Raw genomic sequence first — 19,999 nt, forward strand, 5'->3', positions numbered from 1 at the left:
TATGCCACTTCTACAATAGGACTCACTCGATGGCCTAACATGTGCTGTGCAAAAAAGTCAAGCAAACCATAAGCCCAAATAAAAGAACAAAACATAAAACCAAAGAAAAAAACCCCAAACAAACCAACCCTAAACCATGCCACTGCAGTGTCTTTTGTTCTTATCGTCGTTTTTAGCTTTGAAGGAAATGCTGTGCTGTTTCTTTATCACTCAGAGCCACCGACGGCTGCTTTGGGGTGGGAAGCACCGAATACAGAATACCAACCGATTGCGGCTGTACCTGGAAGAGGGTGGCTAATCAAGGAAGAAATTTTAGCTGTGTCAGTGCAGAGTTGTTCTCTTCCTCCTGCTCAAGAGGCAACACGACGCCTAATCCTGGGAGAAGGAGCCTCCTCCGCTGGAGGTGGAGGCTGGGCTAAATTAGGCAGTGAAGGGCAAGGCGTTAATCCCCGGCTTTTTGTCGGTAAAGCCCCGGACTGACAGCACTCGCCTCGGCCACGGGAAGAGCTCGGTTACAAGCAGGGCTCGGTCCCACGAAGAGCATCCCCCAAGGGGGGGCTCCTCCAGGGCTGGACGTGCCACCACGACGCGCCCCTCGCCGCCGGGCCGGGGCGGGCGGGGGTCCCCCCCGGCGGCAGCTGCCCCGGGGCCCGGCGGGAGGAGCGGGGACGGCACACTGGGAGCCTACCCCCCACCCCCCTCCCCATAAGCCGCTTGGTGACCCGGCTGGAGCCGCCTCACGGCGGCGGCGGGCGGAGGCTCCTCTCCGCCCCGCGGAAAGTTTGGGGCCGGCCGGCCGGCCAGCCGCCGGAACCTCGCCGCGGGGCTGAGCCCGGCCGGCGGGAGCGGGAGCCGAGCCGGGCGCCCGCGGCGAGGGAGCTCCCATGCGCCGGGCTGCCCGGGCAGCGCCGCCGCGCCATGGGGAACGGCAGCGCCGGGGCCGCGCCCTGCAACGGCACCGGGCTGCCGCCGGCGGGCGGCCACAACATCGCCGCCCTGGTGCTGGGCATCGTCCTCATCCTCCTCATCGTGGGCGGCAACGGGCTGGTGTGCCTCAGCGTCTGCACGGAGCGGGCGCTGAAGACCACCACCAACTACTTCATCGTCAGCCTGGCCGTCGCCGACCTGCTGCTCGCTCTTCTCGTCCTGCCGCTCTACGTCTACTCCGAGGTGAGGCTGCCCGGGGGGGCCGAGGGGGCACCGGTGGGACTGGGGGTTGTGGCTCTTGTGCCCGGGAATCCTGAAAGTTGCAGGGCTGCGGGGTGGGATCGGCGAGAGACCAAGTATCGAGGGTTAAAGCCCCTCACCGGCTTTGTTCCCCACCTCCATCCCTGCGGTTCGGGAGTGCCACCGCCGCTGCACAGCCCCTCGGGGCAGCCCCTGCCCTCCTGCTCCGTCCCCCTGCTCCGCTGCAGGGAGGCTTGGGCCGCTTTCAAACCACCGCGGCTTTTCCCTCTTTTCCCATGGCATTGCTGCTGCCTGCAGCGCAAAACCGCTGCAGGACTACGAGTGATGGTAGCGGCAGCCGGTTTAGTGCAAGTTCGTGGGCTCCCCCGTCGTCCTCCCGGGCGATTGCCGAGCTGCAAATGCACCGAGTGGAGATGCACCGGGGTGTCTGCCCCGGGCCGGGTCAGCAGCTCTGGGGAGCCCTTGCATTGCACGCTTCCCCGGTTGCCATCAGCAAATGGTTAGGAAGGGATAGAGAGCTCCTGTGCTGTGCTCCATCTGGCGTAAGGTGAGCAGGTGTTGGTGATAAGGGAGCTCTTTAGCCAGGAAACAGGTTTCTGTGTCAAGGTGAGTAGGGGAAGCTGTCTTTTTAGGGAGCTAGGTGGGATTTGGTCACCCTACATCAAGGTGGCTTTGGTCAGCTTGCTTCAGGGTTCCTCCTGGCAGGTATGCTCTGGTTCGCACAGGCCTGACCCTGCGTGCGGTGGTGGTTATGGAGAGCCACCCTGGGGGACTTTGGGTCAGGCTTTCTGTTCACCTCCAAAACCTGTTCACCTCCAACACTGTGACAGCCGAGGGAAAGAAAAACAGGAGCTCCCGAGGTCGAGTGGTTTTGCATCTCTCTCTGCCTCTCTATAAAAGGGAGATAAATGTTTACTGCCAGGGGATTGATAATGCCTTGAGATGGTGGGGGGATTTGTTGGACTGGAGTGCAGAGGCTTGCCAGAGCCTGCCCGTTAGTACCAGCCAGTGGCTCTTTCCCTGTTCAGGTGGATGAAAGTGGATGGAAACAGCAGTTGTTTTGCACCTGCCCTTGCGGTAGCTGGTGGTGTGGAAGAAAGAGGAGTCCTCTTCTTTCCAGATGTGGGGAGAGCCAGGATGCAATCTTGTGCACAGTGAGCAGCCCCAGCAAGCTGTAGTCTAGGGACTGGGCAGGGTGCGTGTGTCAGATGAACCTTGCCTTTTCTGATAGCCACGTGATTTGTAAGGTGGTGGCTTAAGTGCTTCCTCAGGGAGTGAAAGGGGCTGTCCCCACGAGTGAGACCAAACAGTGTTCCCATCCTTGACGGCTAACACGAGAGTATACCAGCAGCGTTCAGGCCTTAGCATCTCCCCTTCTCTCCCATGCCAGGGCTGCCGCTCAGCACCTGACTGGGATGGGCCTATACTTTCTTAAGCAAGGCAGGCTGCGGATTAGAGCTTAGGACGCTTTTAGCCTTGCTACCTGGTCCTAGGATTTTGCAGGACATTGTGACCTCTCTGGAGACGGAGGTATTCTGGAGGGACAGGTTCAGCTGGGGACCCTAAGAAGAACCAGTGAAGAGCAGGAGCATTAGATTCCTCTCTCTCTTTCCACCGCACTGACAGGAGCCCCTCTGTGGTGTTTGATTTTGGTGGTTTTGCTTTTCCCGCGTTAACTCAGTTTTGGTGGCTAGAAAGGCTCTGTCTTCATGATTCTTCTCAGGTACTTCTTGCTAATTGGAATTCCCTTCCCCCCCCCCCCCTTGCTCTTTCTGTTGTCTCTCCGTGCCTCCAGTTCCTGATTCTGTAGGCAGACACACACACTCGAGTGGTTTCCTCTAGCCTGCAGGCTTGAGTTTTGCTGGCATATGTAAAATGCTAGCTAACATACTCCAGGGTACCTCTGAAAATGCTTCCAATTGGGTATGAGCATTGTGGGGCTTTCCTTGGGTACCACAGACATCCCACAAATTCTGGATGCGCAGGCCACGGCTGTTCAGCCCTGTATGAGCTTTAAAAACCTGGGCTGTCCAGCCTGTGCCTTAGCTATGGTGATACTTTGTGTGTTCACTTCCACAGCTGTTGATAAACATCAGTTATGTGGTGTAATTCTTCCATGTCTCTGCACCCAGGATATTAAACACCAGGGAATGAAGGTGGCATATGACAGAATTGTCTTTCCCTCCAACAGTGCACCAGGATCTGTGCTTCTCCCACTCAGCGGTCACACACAGAGTGGGTGTGGAAAGTACCGTACAGGTATGGAGAGAAAGGCAGCTCTGTGCAGCCATCACAGCCGCCTCAAGCAGGCAATGGGGTTTTGAAATGTAGGGCAGCTTAGGCTGTTGTCTGTGTTGAAGCAGTACCCATTTTGTACCTGGAAGTTTCTCTGTGGGCTCAGAGCCCATAGTGCCCATGTTCATTTTTAATAATTTTCTACTATTTGGTGCAGGATTTGCAGCTCATTTTGTTCTGAACGATGCTAAGGAAAGTAGCCATTGAGTCGGTGCCAGGGGACACAATTTTTGTGGGTTTTCTTTTTTTCTTTTCTTGGAGGCAAAAGCAAAAACCGATTTTTGAACTAAAAATCAGATGCTCGTACGGGGGGGTGCAGAGTATAGTAGTTGCTGCTGTTTAAAACTAGCTTGATTTCAACTTGCATTCTGTACCATTGCACTTAGCCACTGAAAATGTGGCATGGACAGTCCTGAACGTTCAGTTCAACCTTTCTTCTTGGTGTGGGTTTTTTTGGTTGGTTGTTTTTTTTAACTTTAGTACAGCTCCTGACAGAGTAAAGGTGGACTTTACTGGAAAACTTGAAAACCAGCTGAGAGGGTGGATTTTTGCTTCTTGCTTAGCAGGAACAGAACAATAAACTCTGACCACTTCCTTAATTCAGCAGGAGAAGCTTGATCACCTTGTGCTTTTTTCCTGTGAGGTGGCTTCTTGTGTTAGGTTTTTGGAAACATCCCTCCCAGTCAGGGCTTTAGAAGACAGCTGGAGGGATTTAAACTTTTGAGGTGACATCTGACATCCCCACAAAACAACACATCTCCCACAAGCTTCAGTGGGGATGGGATTCCTTCCTGTGAGATGTGGATTATCCTTTGCTGCTGCTCACAGAAGCCTGAGCACAGTGGGAGAGACCTTGATCTTGACTGTTATTTCTAGTTGTTAAGAAAGCTTATTCCGATGCGTTGGCAGCATTTGTTGACGCATACTCTCCTTTTGTACTTCTGAAAGAGCCAGCATAACTTTTTGTCACAGATAAACTCTTAGTCCGTGGTAAGGATTTGGAGGTGTTGGCTGTAGGAAGCCAAATTGTGTGTTAGTTCTCTCTGGATGTCCCTTATTATCTGCAGGGTTGGAGGATTGCTAAAAGCAGGCGCTAGCCAAAGGGGAAACTGGTGTGTGTGCTATAACTGTTTCTTTTCTGTACCATTGCACAACCACTGCAGTCTTGACTGGAATTGGAGCTTGGCAGAAGGGCAGGGAAATGGGGCCAACTAATGCAAACCTCCTCCAGTCCTGTCCTCACACGTGCAGCTTATGGGAGAAGCACCTCGGTGGTGCGATGACTTTCTGATGGTGAGCAGGAGATGTTGTCTATTACTCCTGGCCAGTTGTAGTCCTGTTGCACTAGGCTCCCTCCACACATATAAAAATGGACAGTCCTTGGCTGAGAAAACTTTCTTTGGGAATAGGCCAGTGGTGTAGGAAACCAGAATCTCCCACTGAACCGGAGCCGTGTGGCTCTCTCCCGGCGTGCAGGAAAGCCTGTAGACCTCTTCTCCCCACAGACCAGCCTTCTCTGTGCAAGATGAACGTTTTCCCCCGAGTCCTGCCCTGTCCTAAATCTCTCTCTGGTGTTCACTGTGCATTGTTGGCAGTTCTTCAGGCTGTATTTCTTTCCTCATTAATTTGTCCTGTCAAATTTACTTACCTTAGCAGCTCAAGTTAGCGCCTGGGGCCTTAATGAGAAAGAGTGTTAAAACTGATGAGATGAAGCTGGCCTTCCATAAATCCAAATGTTGCTGTCATTTTTCAGTTCTGATCCTCCACAACCTGATGTAACCAGGAAGCATCCTATGGATGAGCAGGGAAGAAACATCAGCTTTCCACTGGCTTAATGTATTCGTTTCCAAACTGAACAGCTCCTGAGACTGTGGATGTGAAGTGAATTCCTGGCAGGGCAGTGTTTACAGCCAGTTTCTCTTTTGCAGAAGGACATAATCTTTAAAGAAAACTGGATGAACTTCTGTACCCTGATCATTCCTCATTCTGTTTGGAGTGCTGGTTTGGATGGAGGTGGATTAGTGCTGTTTGCCATGTGTCTTGTTAGCTACTACACAGGGGTGACTGAGCCAATGTGCAGGTACCAGTATGTACACAGGAAATCATATGCCCAATCATAGTGTGGTGATGCAGATGTGCCCAGCGCTTTCCACTGAACTTGTTCCAACACAGAACAAAGACATGTTCTAGTGTTTGCCAGTTGTTAATTACCACACAGCAGGCTGCCCTGATATGTACAAGGCACTTATCTTCCAACTTGCTCAGGAATCTCAGCTCTTAGCAGTATGACAGGGAGAGGTAAAAGTCCATGGGAAAGGTAGACTGCTCTTCTGCAGCGACCCTGTCTTCCTGATGAGAGTGTGAAGCGCTTTCCTAGCAATCCAGTGCCAGTAAGGCAAGGATGATGGGAAGCAAGGGGGAAGGAGGTGGCCTGGGGCACTCCCAGGGGTCCACAATAACTCCCCAGGGGCAAAGTCCTGCTTTTGTGTGAAGGGAGGCCAGGAGAAGATACCAGAGTCTGCCTGGAGCGTTGATAGAGCTGAAAATGGGGGTTTTCTGAGGCAGTGAGGACACTTGAGAAAGCAGACCTACAAGGTGCTGTGGAGGTCCTGCAAAATATCATCAGGCTGATGATATTGTGAGTGGCTTTGCCCACTAGCAATCTGCAGGGAGGGAGCTGCATGGCTACAGAGGCTTGTCTTTGTGTTTAACTGCTTCCTCTGCCCAAAGACTCTGTGACAATGGCAGGAGCCACAGCAGCGGTTTATGTAGTCCTCATTAACTGGAGGCATTCCCAGCAATTAGGGCAGGTGCCAGGCTGAGCAACTTCCACTCTTGTACTCTGCTGTAGAGCATACCTCCTACCTGCCTCCCTCTGCAAACTGTTCCTCTGATCAGCTCTCCTTAATCCACGCTGAGTGCCTGAGCTGTGAAAAGGGTCTGATCCAGGAAGCTGCTGGCAGGAGCCGCGTAAGGCATGGTTATGTAAACATCTTTGCCACTAAGATCTCTGTAATTGATTACGAAAAAGAGGAAATGGTTTTAGCAGATCTGTGTGTTTACCCGGCTCCTTCTACAGGTCAGGGAAGATGAGTCTTTCCAAGCGGGCGCTCTGCCTCGCAGATCCCCGGAGTGATAGAGCAGCCAGTACTAATTGCACAAGCTGTTTTCTTGGTGAGGGTGATGCTGTTCTGCATAAAACTTTCAGGGTGTCAGTGCACCACTGGTATAGAAACATCTCTTTTGCAGCACGTCGTGTGCCTATGATGCAGCTCTTCTGATGAGAGACCAGACCTCTACCCTCCAAATTTTCTGTGGTGCTCTGTGAATGCATGTCATCCTTTTTGCAGAAGTATTCGAGATTAGTCTTTCCTGGAGTCTTACAGCTTTAGTGGAAATAGATGTTCTTCTAGGCCCGAGTGATGTCTGAGCCACACAGTCCCTGCACAAAATACTGGGGAGGTGATACAGGCCAGCAATTACAAACCAGGGCTAAGGATTTTATTTTCAGGGACTAATAATGGGGGGGAGGTGTCTTTGAATTTTGGGCCCTCATAATGTTTCAGGTGGATGACCAGACTTGCTTGTCATTTCTGAACAACCTTGACCTCAATGATTTAAGTCAAGAAAGGATGTTACAGCAGATGTGAGGCCACCTTTGTCTTGTGTCCCACTCCCTCTCCTTCCTCTCCCCTTGCAGGTTGCGTTGTGTCTTCTGGAGAATGTAGCAGTTGTCAAGGCTCATAAAAAAGGCCCAGAGTCAGCTTCTTGTGGGCATTTGGACAATTCTTTGACTCTGATGCTAGACTTTGCCCACTTGCAAGGATTATTACTCTTCTGATCGGTGTCATAGCCTTCTTGGCAGGCCTGGGCTCTTAGGATTAGCGCTTTCAGTCTCTCCATGCTATGCACTCATGCCATGGCCTCCCTGAGGGCAGGCAGGTGGTTGTTTGGAAATTCAGCTGGGCATCTCCTAATTCGGTTGCAGGCTGCTCTTGCTTGGGTATCTGATTTCAGATGCCATCACCACCAAAGACCGAAGGATCGCTTTGTGCACTCTGCTTCTTAGTGAGCCTGTTTGCAGGGCTGGCCAGAGAGGCAGGTATGAAGCTGCTGTGTGGTGCCGAGCAGAAGGATGTGGCAGGACTGAGACAAGAGCTGCTATCATAGGAAATAAGACTAAAACCTTTGGCCCTGTCCTGGCTCATGCCCTCAGGAGCACTGGCAGTGTAAGAGCTATTCTGGCATCAGGCTTGTTTGCAAGAAGGCAGATTTTTTTCTTACAAATCAGCTGTGCTTAGGAATAGGGACGTCAAAATGACCTGAGCTAGGAAGGCAGCCTGCAAGGGTGTTTGAGAAGTCAAGTCTGTCTCCCGCCATCCACCATCCTATAAAAGCTTTTCCGTAACCTGTTTGTATTCTTTGTAAGAAGCGGCTGGATTTGTTCCTCCTCTGTGCATAGTAGTTGATCCAGAACCGAAGTGCTGTTTGTAGTGAGGTACTGGTATCTTGTAAGAGACCACAGTGGCTGCATGTGAATTTACTGGCGTTGCCAATCTTGGTCAGCTAAACAAGCAGCCAGTCTGTACCTGGAATACTGCTTTGAAAGGGGTTTGGCTTGCATCCAGAGGGGTGATCATTATCCCCTTCCTATAAACCCTCCTTGTCTGCCACGAAGCGCTGAGCTAAGGGCAGAGCGTGACCCTCCCTGCCCATACAGTTTCCCATCTTCTTCCACAAAGTGACGCCTGGAGGTTTCGAGTGCGGTGGTTAATATGCTTAACGTCACCTATTTAAGGCTCGGACTGTATTCTCGCCAGAGCTGTGCAGAGCATGTCATCAGCCTTAGAAAAGTCATAGCAGGTAGGCTGGCTTGTGGGGTTATATTTGCAGCTTTGTTTTATTTTGTTAAGGGAGATGGCTTGCCTGTAGAGCATCCGTTTTGCTGTGCAACTAGCTGTCTTCTCAGCAGCAGCGCTACTGATTGTGCATCGCTGGAGAAAAACAAGAGGCCTCACGCTGAAAAAGCAGAGAATGCAAAAAAAGCCAATGGAAGTGGAGTTGCTCTGGAGCACTTCTTAAAGGCGGCTTGAGCTGTTTATGATCCCTAAAGCTTTACGCTGGGTACCTTGATGGGCTAATCTGCAACCTTCTGTGATTAGGTACCACTTTGTCACATGACCCAGCAAAGCCAGCTATGCCTCTAATCCAAAGTCACTCACCCATCAGAGAGGTTCTTGGCACATTTTGCTAAGAGGAGCAGGTGAGAAACATGGTATAATGGGAAGTCCTCTCCCAGCACTTTCCCCAAGATCAGAGTCTTGGGGCTTGGTGGGGAAAGGGAAGGGTTTATAGCATTTTCTGAGTGCCCAACTTGAATCTCACGGCAAAGGCTGTGAAGGTGCTGCAGCCTGAGAGCTCTTGCCCTTTTCAAAATCAATTAGTTCCCCAAAATCACAAACAGGTTTTGAAAACTGTGGCCCAGAATCCAATTTTTTCTCTCATAATCTGAACTGAACTTGTCAGGATCCCAGTGAGCTTGGCAAAAATTTGAGGGTTGTTTTTTTTTTTGGATTCAGCTCCCAAATTCAGTTTGGGGAGGCTGATCTGTGCTAGAGAAGAGGCTGAATGAAGCATTCAGGTCTGACTCCAGCCCTCCCCTGGAGATTTGAGCTACCTCTCAAGGAGGTGGCTATATAAAAATAGCCAAACAGTTTCTTCAGAGTCTACTTTGGCTTTACAGCTCCCCTAATCATAATCCTGTGTGTGACATCATTCCTGCCTGGTATTAATCCTTGCAGAGCTGCCTGTCCCCTGTTCCTGGCAGGGGCAGGGGCTTCTGCACTTGCCCAGCGTTGCGTGGAGGGTGTTACCCACATGGGTCTGTTTTGTGTGCCGGGATGAATAAACCCAGAACCTACTGTTCAGCATCTATACGTGAACAAATCTATACCCACTGCCTGAACCACGCACAAGATCGGCAAAGTTAGACTATATGAGCACTGGCTGACTATTCCTGTAGGTTTGCTTTGGAGAGAGACTGGAGAGCAGCTGTGGGGTAGACGTGGAAATGCCAGGCTTACCCCTGACGTACCCTGGCTGTGTGCCTTGGTGAGCGGTGCGTCTCCTGCAAAGACGTGCCTCCAGTTTGCTCTTCAGCCTCAGCCATATTACCCGCATCTAAGTGCTGGGAGGTGACACCTGCTTCTCAGGGTGGCTTTCTTTTGGGTTACTTAGGCTAAACGGAAGCCCTGCTTCTCCCATTTTACAACCAAATACAGCAAGGGTCTAATTATTTATCTTCTTGGCTTCATCCCATCGCTCCTCACCGTGCACTGGCCCATGGGCTGAACTCCTCTCCCCACCCTTGGCACCTCCTCTGCTGTCCCCATGCCAGGTGCCAGGCATTTCGCTCGCTCTCCTAAGATGCTGCATTGCTTTTTTTGGCTCCCCACTCTCATTTCTTAACACCTGCCTCCCCAGGCTGGTCACTATTTTTCAGGTACCAAAGTGCTTACTACGCAGCTACTCCAGGAGCGCGGAGGCGGGGTCGTGTTCCCCAGCTTGGCTGCTGCGGGTCTGCCTGGGGACAAGCGCAGCCCCCGACCGCAGCCGCCGGCAGGGGAGAGCCGCTCAGCCACCGCGCTCTGCTTGGGAGCGGTTTCACGTACACGTGTATAATATCTGTGTCGTAACCATGAATACATAGTAGACAATAATACGTTATGTATGTCTTATGTATTTTACTACCTATTACCATAATACAGGATATAGAATATAGGCATTATTTATATATGTCCTATATTATATTGTTATATATTAATGCACTGTATAATACATAATATAAATACATTGATAAATGATATGGATAAAAATATATGTATACAAAACAGAAGAAAGGCCCTGGGACTTTATCTATATATAATGTGCTATATACAAATTATTTATAAATATATATAAAAATATATAGTAAATTACATGTAGCCATATATATGTTACAGTAATATTTATTTTATATAATATATATTTTTATAATAGTAAGAGTATATATGGTGTTCGATATTTTGCAAAGTCCCAGGGGCGTTTTATATTTATGTTTATTTGTATAAAATCTAATTTTTAATAATAAATCTAATAACTTTAACTTATAAATATATATATTACATATATAGCATATATTATATAGAAGTATGTGGATAAATTATATATAGTATATCAAACATTATGTATTGCGTTGATATATAATATATATAATAGAAGAACATTTCAAAGCCCCTATATATGCACAATATGTATAAATGTTTATTATATTTCTTATATTACAGCAATATATAGTATATAGCTTATTAGTATAATATATGTATATGATATATAATTGAATATAGAATATAGAATACACATGTGTGTATTCTATATAACATATAAAGAAAAAAAAATATATATATTCTGTATATATGGGACTTGACAAAGGGGCTGAACCACCCAGCTGTGCTCTGACCCTGCCTGGCAGTAATGAGGTCGCATCAGCGTGGCTCTTAACCCCGCACAGCGGTGCTGGGCCTTGGGGTGAGGCTCGTGCAATTGGTGCTGCGGGGGGGCACAGCGCAGGGCAGCGCCGCTGCCCAGGCACCGCGGCCGGGCTCCGAGGGGCTTTTTGCGACAGCTCAGCCCCTTCAATTCTGCAGCAGGCCTGTTTAGAGGGTGACCACGAGCTTCTGTGTTGATATGACTGCGAAGGAGTATGAGCTAAAGGAAAAAATGTGTGTGTATGTAATATATATAAAATAGCTGAATGGCTAAGCATCAGTGTGATAGAAATCCGCAAGCAGCTAGTAAAAGACCTGTGTTTGAGTTGGACATGACAAGTGGCCATTGCTACTGAACGCTTTGTTTTCAAGCTCTTTGTTTTCAACGCTTTGTTTTCAATCATACCTATTTGTACGGCACATTGAATACAGCCTCTGGGTTCTTAACCTAACCTCTCTCTGCAGAGGGACCCAAAGGGTGGTGGAGTTTGCCTCGCAGTCACAAACTGGGAGGAAAAATTCTCTGCTGCCGTAGCAGGAACAGCCCATTGAGCCCTGCTGGTTTGCCTGTGCGGGTGTGAGTGCATTGACAGGTCTCTGCCTGCGCTGAACAAGCCCATGGGAATAACGGCACGTTGGCACGGGGCAGGAACGGGCTTGAGCTGACACTTTTTCTGCATCAGCCCAAAAAGTGCTTTAATGGTAAGGCAATAGGCTGGTTTTACAACTGGGCGAGACGAGCGCTTGGTTGGAACAAACTTCTGCAAGTAGTTTTTGGTGGCTGTGCTAGCTTAAGCCATTGCTGTCCTTCTTTCTGTTCTCAGCCACAGGCTGTGCAAAGAGTCTGTGCCGCTGGCTGAGAAATGACCCGGCTGAAAATCAGGAACTCTCACAGTGCCTGTAGTGAAGGTGTAAGTAGCCTGTCGTGAACCCCTGACTCCCAGCCCCTGCCCTAAGGTGTTCCACCACCCTGGGAGTGGACGTACCAGTTGCAATGTGAGGACAGCTTTAGATCTGAAAGTACTTTTAGCTCCCGTTTCAGCCATAGCGGAGCTGAAACAGGTCAGGATGCTTAGGAGGAACAGCATCATCTCAAAACACGATTTGTCTGAACCTCCAGGGAGGAGGATTCTTTGCCTGGCAAGGGAAATACACGCTCCATTCCAAAAAAAAGACCCTCAGACAGCTCAGACCTGTCCCTCAGGAGAGCTCCTGCATTTCTTGCTGAGCTCATCTTATTTCTTGCCAGATAACCTCTCCCTGTTCCCTGCCAGCACTACCGCTTTGTGCCCTGCTCCTTACAGAAATAGCACGCAGGCCCAAGATGTTGTTACAACAGATACAAGAGGCTCGGTTTGTTGTGCCAGGAACTGAGTGGTTTTTACAAGAATTTAGTTTGAAGTCAGTGCTTGCAGACCACTCACAACGGTGTGGCTTCTGAGTGGTGTGGGATGACAGAGCTTTATATGAGTTTGATATGGGGGAACAAGGGAGCCTTTCTTCCTCTCAACTGCTCAACTAGGATGGAGGGGCTCAGCTTGAGCTGAGCGGGGTTTTGAGCCCCTCTTTTGCTGTCAGGGAAAAACAAAAAGGCACCCTCTCTTGTTGTACTAAAATTGGAATTTTTATAAAAATTCTGTTTATGGTCTTGTCCTAGAGGCAGTTGTCCTGGCGTGAGGAAAGGAAGCTGGCATTCAGTGCATCAGCTTTGGGTGCAAGAGGGTCTGGACAAGTGTTTGGTGCCATGTGCTGAAGAAGGGTTTAATGAATCCCGACTTATTTCTGTGCTCCCTGAGCTTTTCCTGCCATTCCCATTTTCCAGCAGCTGGGTTCACAGCACACTGCTGAGCAAACGTGCCTGTTCCACAAGCCGGTATCAATAAACCGCAAACCCTTGGGCATTTTCTGGCACTGTTGGTTTTTTTCTGAGGATTATTTGGGCTGCAGTAGAGTAGATTTTTAACTGATATCTTTTGTAAAGCAGAGTCAACACTTCCAAGTAATACGGACCAATGACATACGTCTGGTCACATCCTCTTGCTGGCAGCACTTCTGCTTTGCCCTAGGTGCTTGCAGTTGTTGAGAGAGCGAACAAGAGATGGTATCTGACTAGCTTGAACGTAGTCTCAAGAGGCTGGCCTCGTGCTTAGCGTGACAGAATGCAACAGTTGTGTAACATGCACAGAAACTATTCACATCATCTGCAAACAGGATGTTGGACCAGTTTGGACATAAAAAACGGAAGAGGAGCTTTGTGCTCTGTCGCTTGTGGAAGAGCCTCTCCCTGCTTCCTCAGCGACCGGCAGCTAGTGATGCTGCACAGCAAATGCTTAGCCCTGCATTACTGGGGAGATTTTGGGATGGTGAGTTTGATGAGTTTGGGGGTTTTGAGCTTGCCGGCTGTCACTCTGCACTAACCCCAGGCAACAGGCTTGCCCTGCATCCGTTATTGTGCTCAGCACGACTTGCTTGGCAGTGCTGATGGGCTGCGGGCTCAATTCTCCAGCCAGGCCAGAACCGCGAAGCCCTAAGCAAGCTGTGAGCTCTTGCGTGGGGCTAATTCCCGTGTGCCGCTGCTTTGCTGGAAGGGGAGTATTGTGCCACAGGGAGGACTGCTCGACTTCAGGCTGCTCGTTTGGAGGAAGACGTGAGTCGCTGAGGTGCCCAGGCACAGAGTTGTTTTGTGTCATTTTAAAGGCAGTGGGACGTGGCATCTGCTGACCCCGGGGATCTTTTCAGTTCCAGGGAGGCGTGTGGTCCCTCAGCACGGTGCTGTGCGATGCCCTGATGACCATGGACGTGATGCTGTGCACGGCCTCCATCTTCAACCTCTGCGCTATCAGCGTGGATCGGTAAGTGCCTTCCTCCTCCTCATGCCAGAAGAGGGAGCGCTGTGTCCTGGCGTCAAGCTGCTTCCATACGTGCACTTGCAAGAGCCCCATGCAGGGAGGCCGGGTTCTCCCATAAGGAGGGTGTTCTGCCCTACTGTCCTCCCCCATCACTGGCTTTGTGTCCCGTCAGTACGCTTGTGGTGGCCACGCCGAAAGCACGGTTGTGTGACAACAGAGCTGGCCCTTTGGGTGCTCTTCTGAGGGGGGAGACTGGTTGTAGCCCAGGCCTTGGCTATGTAAGTAAATTAATAGGGGGGAAGGACAGTGTCAAGCGGCTTTGGGACCATTCGCTACGTTACCAGTGGTGACGCCACCGTACTACGACTGACTCCCTCTATTGGCAGGTTTATCGCTGTTTCAATCCCACTGAACTACAACCGGCGACAAATCGACCTGCGGCAGTTGATCCTTATATCCACCACCTGGATATTCGCCTTTGCTGTAGCATCCCCAGTCATATTTGGCCTCAACAATGTCCCAAACCGGGACCCCAGCTTGTGTCAGCTGGAGGATGACAACTACATCGTGTACTCCTCCATCTGCTCCTTCTTCATCCCTTGCCCCGTCATGCTGGTGCTCTACTGCGCCATGTTCCAAGGACTCAAGCGTTGGGAAGAAGCCAGGAAAGCCAAGCTAAGGGGCAGCATCTACGGGGCCAACAGGAAGCTGTATCACCCCTCAACCTTTATTGAGAGAGAGCAAACCGGACTGGAGCCAGAGGAGTGCAACCCTTACGCCCGCTCTGACCACCCTGGGGACTATGTGATGAACAATGGGATCCAGACTGTCTCCTACCCACACCTCAAGTACCCACACCCAGGACACAGTCGGAAGCGGGCCAAGATCAACGGCCGGGAGCGGAAGGCCATGCGGGTGCTGCCTGTCGTCGTCGGTGAGTAGCGGTCGGTGATGGTTGGGGAAGGGTGGGAAACGTGCTGCGTTGTCCTACAGCAGGGTTCAGCCTGGCAGGGCTTGTTTGAACCTGGCAAAGTGAACACAGGCTTTGGGGACTCCCCTACCAGGAGCCAACCTGCCCAGGCGTGGGTGCTTGGGCAGTGATGAGAGGTGTCACGCTGAGAACCATGCTTTGTCCTTGCTGGAGGAGGTGAGGGCGAGATAAAAGCCACCTCCCTCTTGTTCCACCTCCCCAGTCCCATGTCTTTGGTCCTCCTCTCTCTCCATCATGTGGGGACTCGTTTTGACACCCACCCTCCCCTTGTTCCTGTGGAACAGCCTGGTTGTGGCTTGAGACCCACCGTACCCATCTCTCCTTGTGAGAGGGTGTTTATCCAGTGAAAATCTCAGTATCCCGATGAGCCAGATAGCGCCAACAAACACGTATGTACAGTGTTTATAATCCAGCCTTTTCTTCAAGGTAAACCTGTGACTCCTGAAATCTTAAATGCGAATCCAAAACGATACATTACTTAGACTTTTCATCAATGTTTAGGACAAGAAAGACATCCTAATTTTTTTGTCTGGGCATAAGCCCAGCTCTACATGTCAGCACATCTGCTGCTTTTTCCCTAAGCACTCTGAGCTATCTCCATTCTTGTTTGGCCCAGGCTGCATTTGTTAAATTAAACCCTTTTTAACATTCACATCGCTTTCTCTCTTTGATGTCCTTCTGGCAGGTGCTTTCCTCTTCTGCTGGACACCTTTTTTTGTGGTCCACATTACCAGGGCTCTCTGCAAGTCCTGCACCATCCCCACTCAAGTCACCAGCACTGTCACTTGGCTGGGTTACGTCAACAGTGCTCTCAACCCCATCATTTATACCGTTTTCAACGCGGAGTTCAGGAACTTCTTCCGCAAAGTCTTGCACCTCTTCTGCTGAGCCCACCGGAACCGGCGGGGAGAAGGAACGACCAGGCTATTTTTTGTATAGTTCATTAAAGATCTATTTCTGCCTAAGGTCTGCTGTCTTTGATGGGGAGGAGGGAAGGAGAAGAGATGGCGGCTAGAGGATGCTGGTTCCCAGCCCTTTGAAATAAGGAGTTACAGGTGAGTACCAGGGGATACAGCTCGAATGCCTCCCCACTGGAAAGTGCAGGCGTAGCTGCTTTGTTAACACTCGGTGCTAGACATACGCAGCAAGAGATGCCACAAGACAGCAGGGATGGTTCTTGCTTTGGATTTACGTGTTTGGTCTGGTTTGGGCTTCTCTTGGCTGTCACTAAGCAAAGTAGAACACCCCTCATCCCCGGGGTGACCCAGGGAGGCAGGAGAGCTTTGAAGCTTGCAGCTGCTCTGGCCCCGAGCGTCACAGACAAATTGCCTGCTCTCACCCCTGCCCGGGGAGAATCCTCCCAGCTCCATCTCAAGAAGCGTTACTGAAGGAGCCCTCCCTTACTGCAGCCCAGCCTGGCAAGGGCCCATCTCCACCAGTTCCATCTGATTTAAACCACGAGGACAAACCGAGCTTGTGAGTGCAGACCAAAATCGAGCCCTGCTGATGCTCGCTAGGACGCACCGAGTGTCTCCCAGAGCTGCTCGCAGAGCTGGGCTGCCTCCTTCATCCTGGCAAAGAAGCCCCCGGGGGTGCAGGAAAGGACAAGTGCAGTAATTCATCCCTCTTTGGCCCACTTTAGTTCAGAAGTGGCTCTGGACAGAGCTTTAGCCTGGCACAGATTAATGAGGATCATCAATTTTTTTTTTTTTTTTTTTTGCATCATTTTACTCGCAAGCCCGGCTGTTCTGGAGCAGGGCCCCACATGCTGCTTGAGCTGCGTTCAGCTGGCCCTGGGCCTGCCATGGACTCTTCTGGCTGCTGGGGCAGCATTAACAGGGCCGTGAGGCAACATGGACAGGAGTCTGGGGGGAAGAAAGGCTGTTAAGCTCATTTCCCAGATGTTCACGTGCCAGGTGAGGGTGTATCTACCTGTGCAACCTCCTTTCCCCTTACCCTTGATTAATTTTAAATCCAAAGACTGATTTTACAAGGGGACACAAGGATTTTACAAGGACCTTAAGGTCCTACAAAAAAAAAACCAGACGAAAGGGCCCTGTCCAGTATCCCTAACACCCACGGGGCAGGAAGGCTGGCCCTGGCTGAGAGATGCCAAAATTTGGCCAAGACCTGGAGAAATCTAAAGTGACTGCGGTGGGGGAGTGCTGCTCTGTGCTCCCACAGCTTGAAGTGCAGCCGCCTTTCCCAGTGCACTAGAAAGACAGGTACCGCTTATCCCACGCAGCAATGTCTGGCTGCTGAGGAGACACAAGGAGGATCGACGGCTCGCAGCCGCCTCACTCGTTACCAGCTCACAGAACAGCATTCTTGCTTGCTAATTATTGTATTTTCCCTGCTAGCGAGGGAAAACGTGAGAGTCGTAAGGTCCTCGGAAGAGTGCATGCGGCTGCCGCGTAGTAGTTTGAGAGTTACCCATCCAAAGGCACAATGATGTTACCGCTAGTTCTCCAGAATTCCTTATCAAGCTGTACAATACCTGCCAGGAACCATTTCCAGCCTGCAGGAAAAAAATCCTTTATACCTTTTGGTAACCCTGAGCGCAGTGACACCAAGGGTGGCCAGAGGGAGCAGCTAATGCTGTTCTCTGAGGTGCAGGATGGAAGAAAATGGTTATTGCACAAAACAGCAATCTTCTGAGCAATGATTTTTAGATAGGGTTGTTGCTTTCCGAGGGGTAGTTTGTTTGCTTAGAAACAAGGAAAAAAGTACTGCAGGGAGGGCTGAAGCTTTTCTTCGACTACGAATAACAATTGCGCGATCACTTTATCATCACCAAATAAACATATTAAATTCCCATAGTGACTATATTGTAAAGTCTTGAGTTCCGTAGTTTGCCACCGTGTTGGGGCACAGCTGCCCCAGACACCAGGGCTCTGATGGGAAGGTCCCTGAGAGCTCTCGTTACAGATGAGTCATACCTACAATTTTTTTCATTTAGGAAAGTTGCCTCACTCTCTTCCAATTTTTTTCCCCCTTAAAAGATTCAGTAAAGCCAAAGTCAGACAGTAACCAAGGCTCAGCTATGCTCGGCCACAGACTACGTAGTGCAGGCTACGTAGCGCAAGGCCAGTGCAGCACTTGCTCTGTGTTCAAGTTGCTGCCCAGTCACCTCCACAAGCAGGAGACCTGGCAAGGTCAAGTACCTGGTAGCTCAGCTCACCTCTTGTCCTTGGCTGCAGGCAGAGCTCTGCTTCTCAAACCAGCAGTACTGGACAGGGACAGCCCCGTGGAGAACGCGAGGTGAGCCAAAGGGGTGAAGCAACAGAAGTATTTTCCAACTGAAAGACGTGTTTGACATTGAAAGTGCAGCTTTAGCACCCAAAGGTGCCACTTCAGCGCCAACCTTCACTGCATTCTAATGCGAGACGCTGCTGTCTCGGTGCTGTCTCACTGCGTTTATCTGAGGAGCGACTCGACCCACAGATTCCCTAGACTGCGACTTGGCAGCCTTCTCTGAGAACAGCACCTCTGCTCGGAGACACAGCGCTAAGGGGGTTCGGGCTGACGCAGCAGCGCTGCTCGCTGCCCTTCCTTCCCTGGGCTGGCCCGGCCGCAGCGGCCAGCAGCTGAACGACCGGCTCACGGATCTGGCGCGCAGACAGACCTCCACCGCGGTGCTGCCGCACCGAGAGCTTTGCACCTACTCGAGGGTGCTGCTGAGGCAGGTGGCTGAAAACAAACTGGCGGTGTAGCCAAACAGCAGCGTGAGGTGTTCGATGTTCTGCGCTGTTCCGCTTAGTCAGAACCTTAATGGGCAATGGAGGGAGGCAAGAATCCCTGTAAATTAGCTGCATTACTGTGGGCTCAATTAAGGCTGTCTTTTCAATCAACTAATTGTCTTTAAGCTTTAGAAAACAGGCAATCATCATTTAACTGTGTGAGAAGAAACTATTACAAATACTGAAGTATTACTCTGGGAAGCAGGAGGAGTGAACATCTTGCTATGGGAATCCAAGGAATCGGCTGTTCTTTCCTTCCCAGGAGTTTTACATGGGTAATTTCTGGTCTCGTCCTGCTTCAGCTCGTGCTTGGCTTTCCATTAGCGAACGGCTTCCTTCAGAGGCGGCCGGCAGGCTGCTGCCTTCCCTCTGCCGATGCCAACTCCTCAGCCCCGATGGGCATGTCAGCGGTGCCGCCTGCCTTGCCCGCTGTGCTCTGCATTAGGAGGAGTAACTTTTCCAGTGAACAGCCAGGAAGTGACATCGCTCAACTGCCACCGACCTGTGCTGGAGACCTGTCACCCGCCTCCACAGAAAGGTCCCGTCTGCTGCCTCTCGGCAGCTGCTGCTGCAGGCAAACCCTCCCGATGGGCACCTCTGAAGAGAGCTCTCAGCAGGGCAGCAGATGCTGCAAGGGGTGATAAACCAGCTTCCACCTCCTTGTAACACAAGGAGTGTCACGTAACAAGACCCGTAGGATTCACGGAGGAAGGAATGGACTTGTCAGAAACTGCTAGTGCAAGACTTCGGTATTTTCTATCACGTTTTTCTCTATTATTACTTTCCTGCAACTCTGGATAGAATTTTCTCCTTTTGACAGCATTTATGATGCTGGGTTGGGTCACTGCAATTCAGAGGTGGCCCCTCTTGGAGTGTCAGCTGAACAATAATCCTCCGTGCCCACCAACGCTAAATTGGAGTGGATAACCAGACAGGACAAGTAACCCCTCACAGTTGTTACGCCCGAGGCTAAAAAAGCCACCAGAGAGGTGTGCGTGTCTACTGAGACTCCTCCAGCCTGGGCCATTAATCTTCAAACACAAATAAAGACGTCTGATTAGCCTAAATTATTAAAGTACATTAATAATTGAATGATTTTGTTGCAGTGAACAAAGCAAATAACTTCCTAATGCTCACCGCTTATTTAATTAGTGGCTACTAAATGGCAGTGACGGGATGGCACTCTATTAATATACTCATACTTCAGGTTTGGTCATGTCTGATTTTGGCCAGCTGGCCGCTACGAGCTACAGCCGAGGCACGCCACGTGATGAGCCCGCGCTTCCCCTGCTGAACAAACCACGTCCCAGCCGGCCTCCTAATGTGACGGAGAGTAAAGACGCGCGCGTAACCGCAGCGGCGTTGTAGCTGTACCAGCTCCCGACAGCCTCGCTGCAGCCGCTTGCTGCG

At 50.6% G+C, this 19,999-nt stretch overlaps 1 protein-coding gene across 1 annotated transcript; it reads left to right on the plus strand.

Moving 5' to 3' along the window:
• The first annotated feature begins 864 nt into the window (after window positions 1-864).
• Window positions 865-15,760, plus strand: DRD4 (dopamine receptor D4). Its single transcript, XM_075501391.1, has 4 exons — window positions 865-1,170; window positions 13,749-13,861; window positions 14,245-14,792; window positions 15,535-15,760. Exons 1-4 carry the CDS (start codon window positions 919-921, stop codon window positions 15,735-15,737), a joined length of 1,116 nt encoding a protein of 371 aa, XP_075357506.1. The 5' UTR covers window positions 865-918; the 3' UTR covers window positions 15,738-15,760.
• The last annotated feature ends 4,239 nt before the right edge of the window (window positions 15,761-19,999 follow it).

The sequence above is a fragment of the Mycteria americana genome, chromosome 5 (genome assembly GCF_035582795.1).
Source record: "Mycteria americana isolate JAX WOST 10 ecotype Jacksonville Zoo and Gardens chromosome 5, USCA_MyAme_1.0, whole genome shotgun sequence".
Lineage (NCBI taxonomy): Eukaryota > Metazoa > Chordata > Aves > Ciconiiformes > Ciconiidae > Mycteria > Mycteria americana.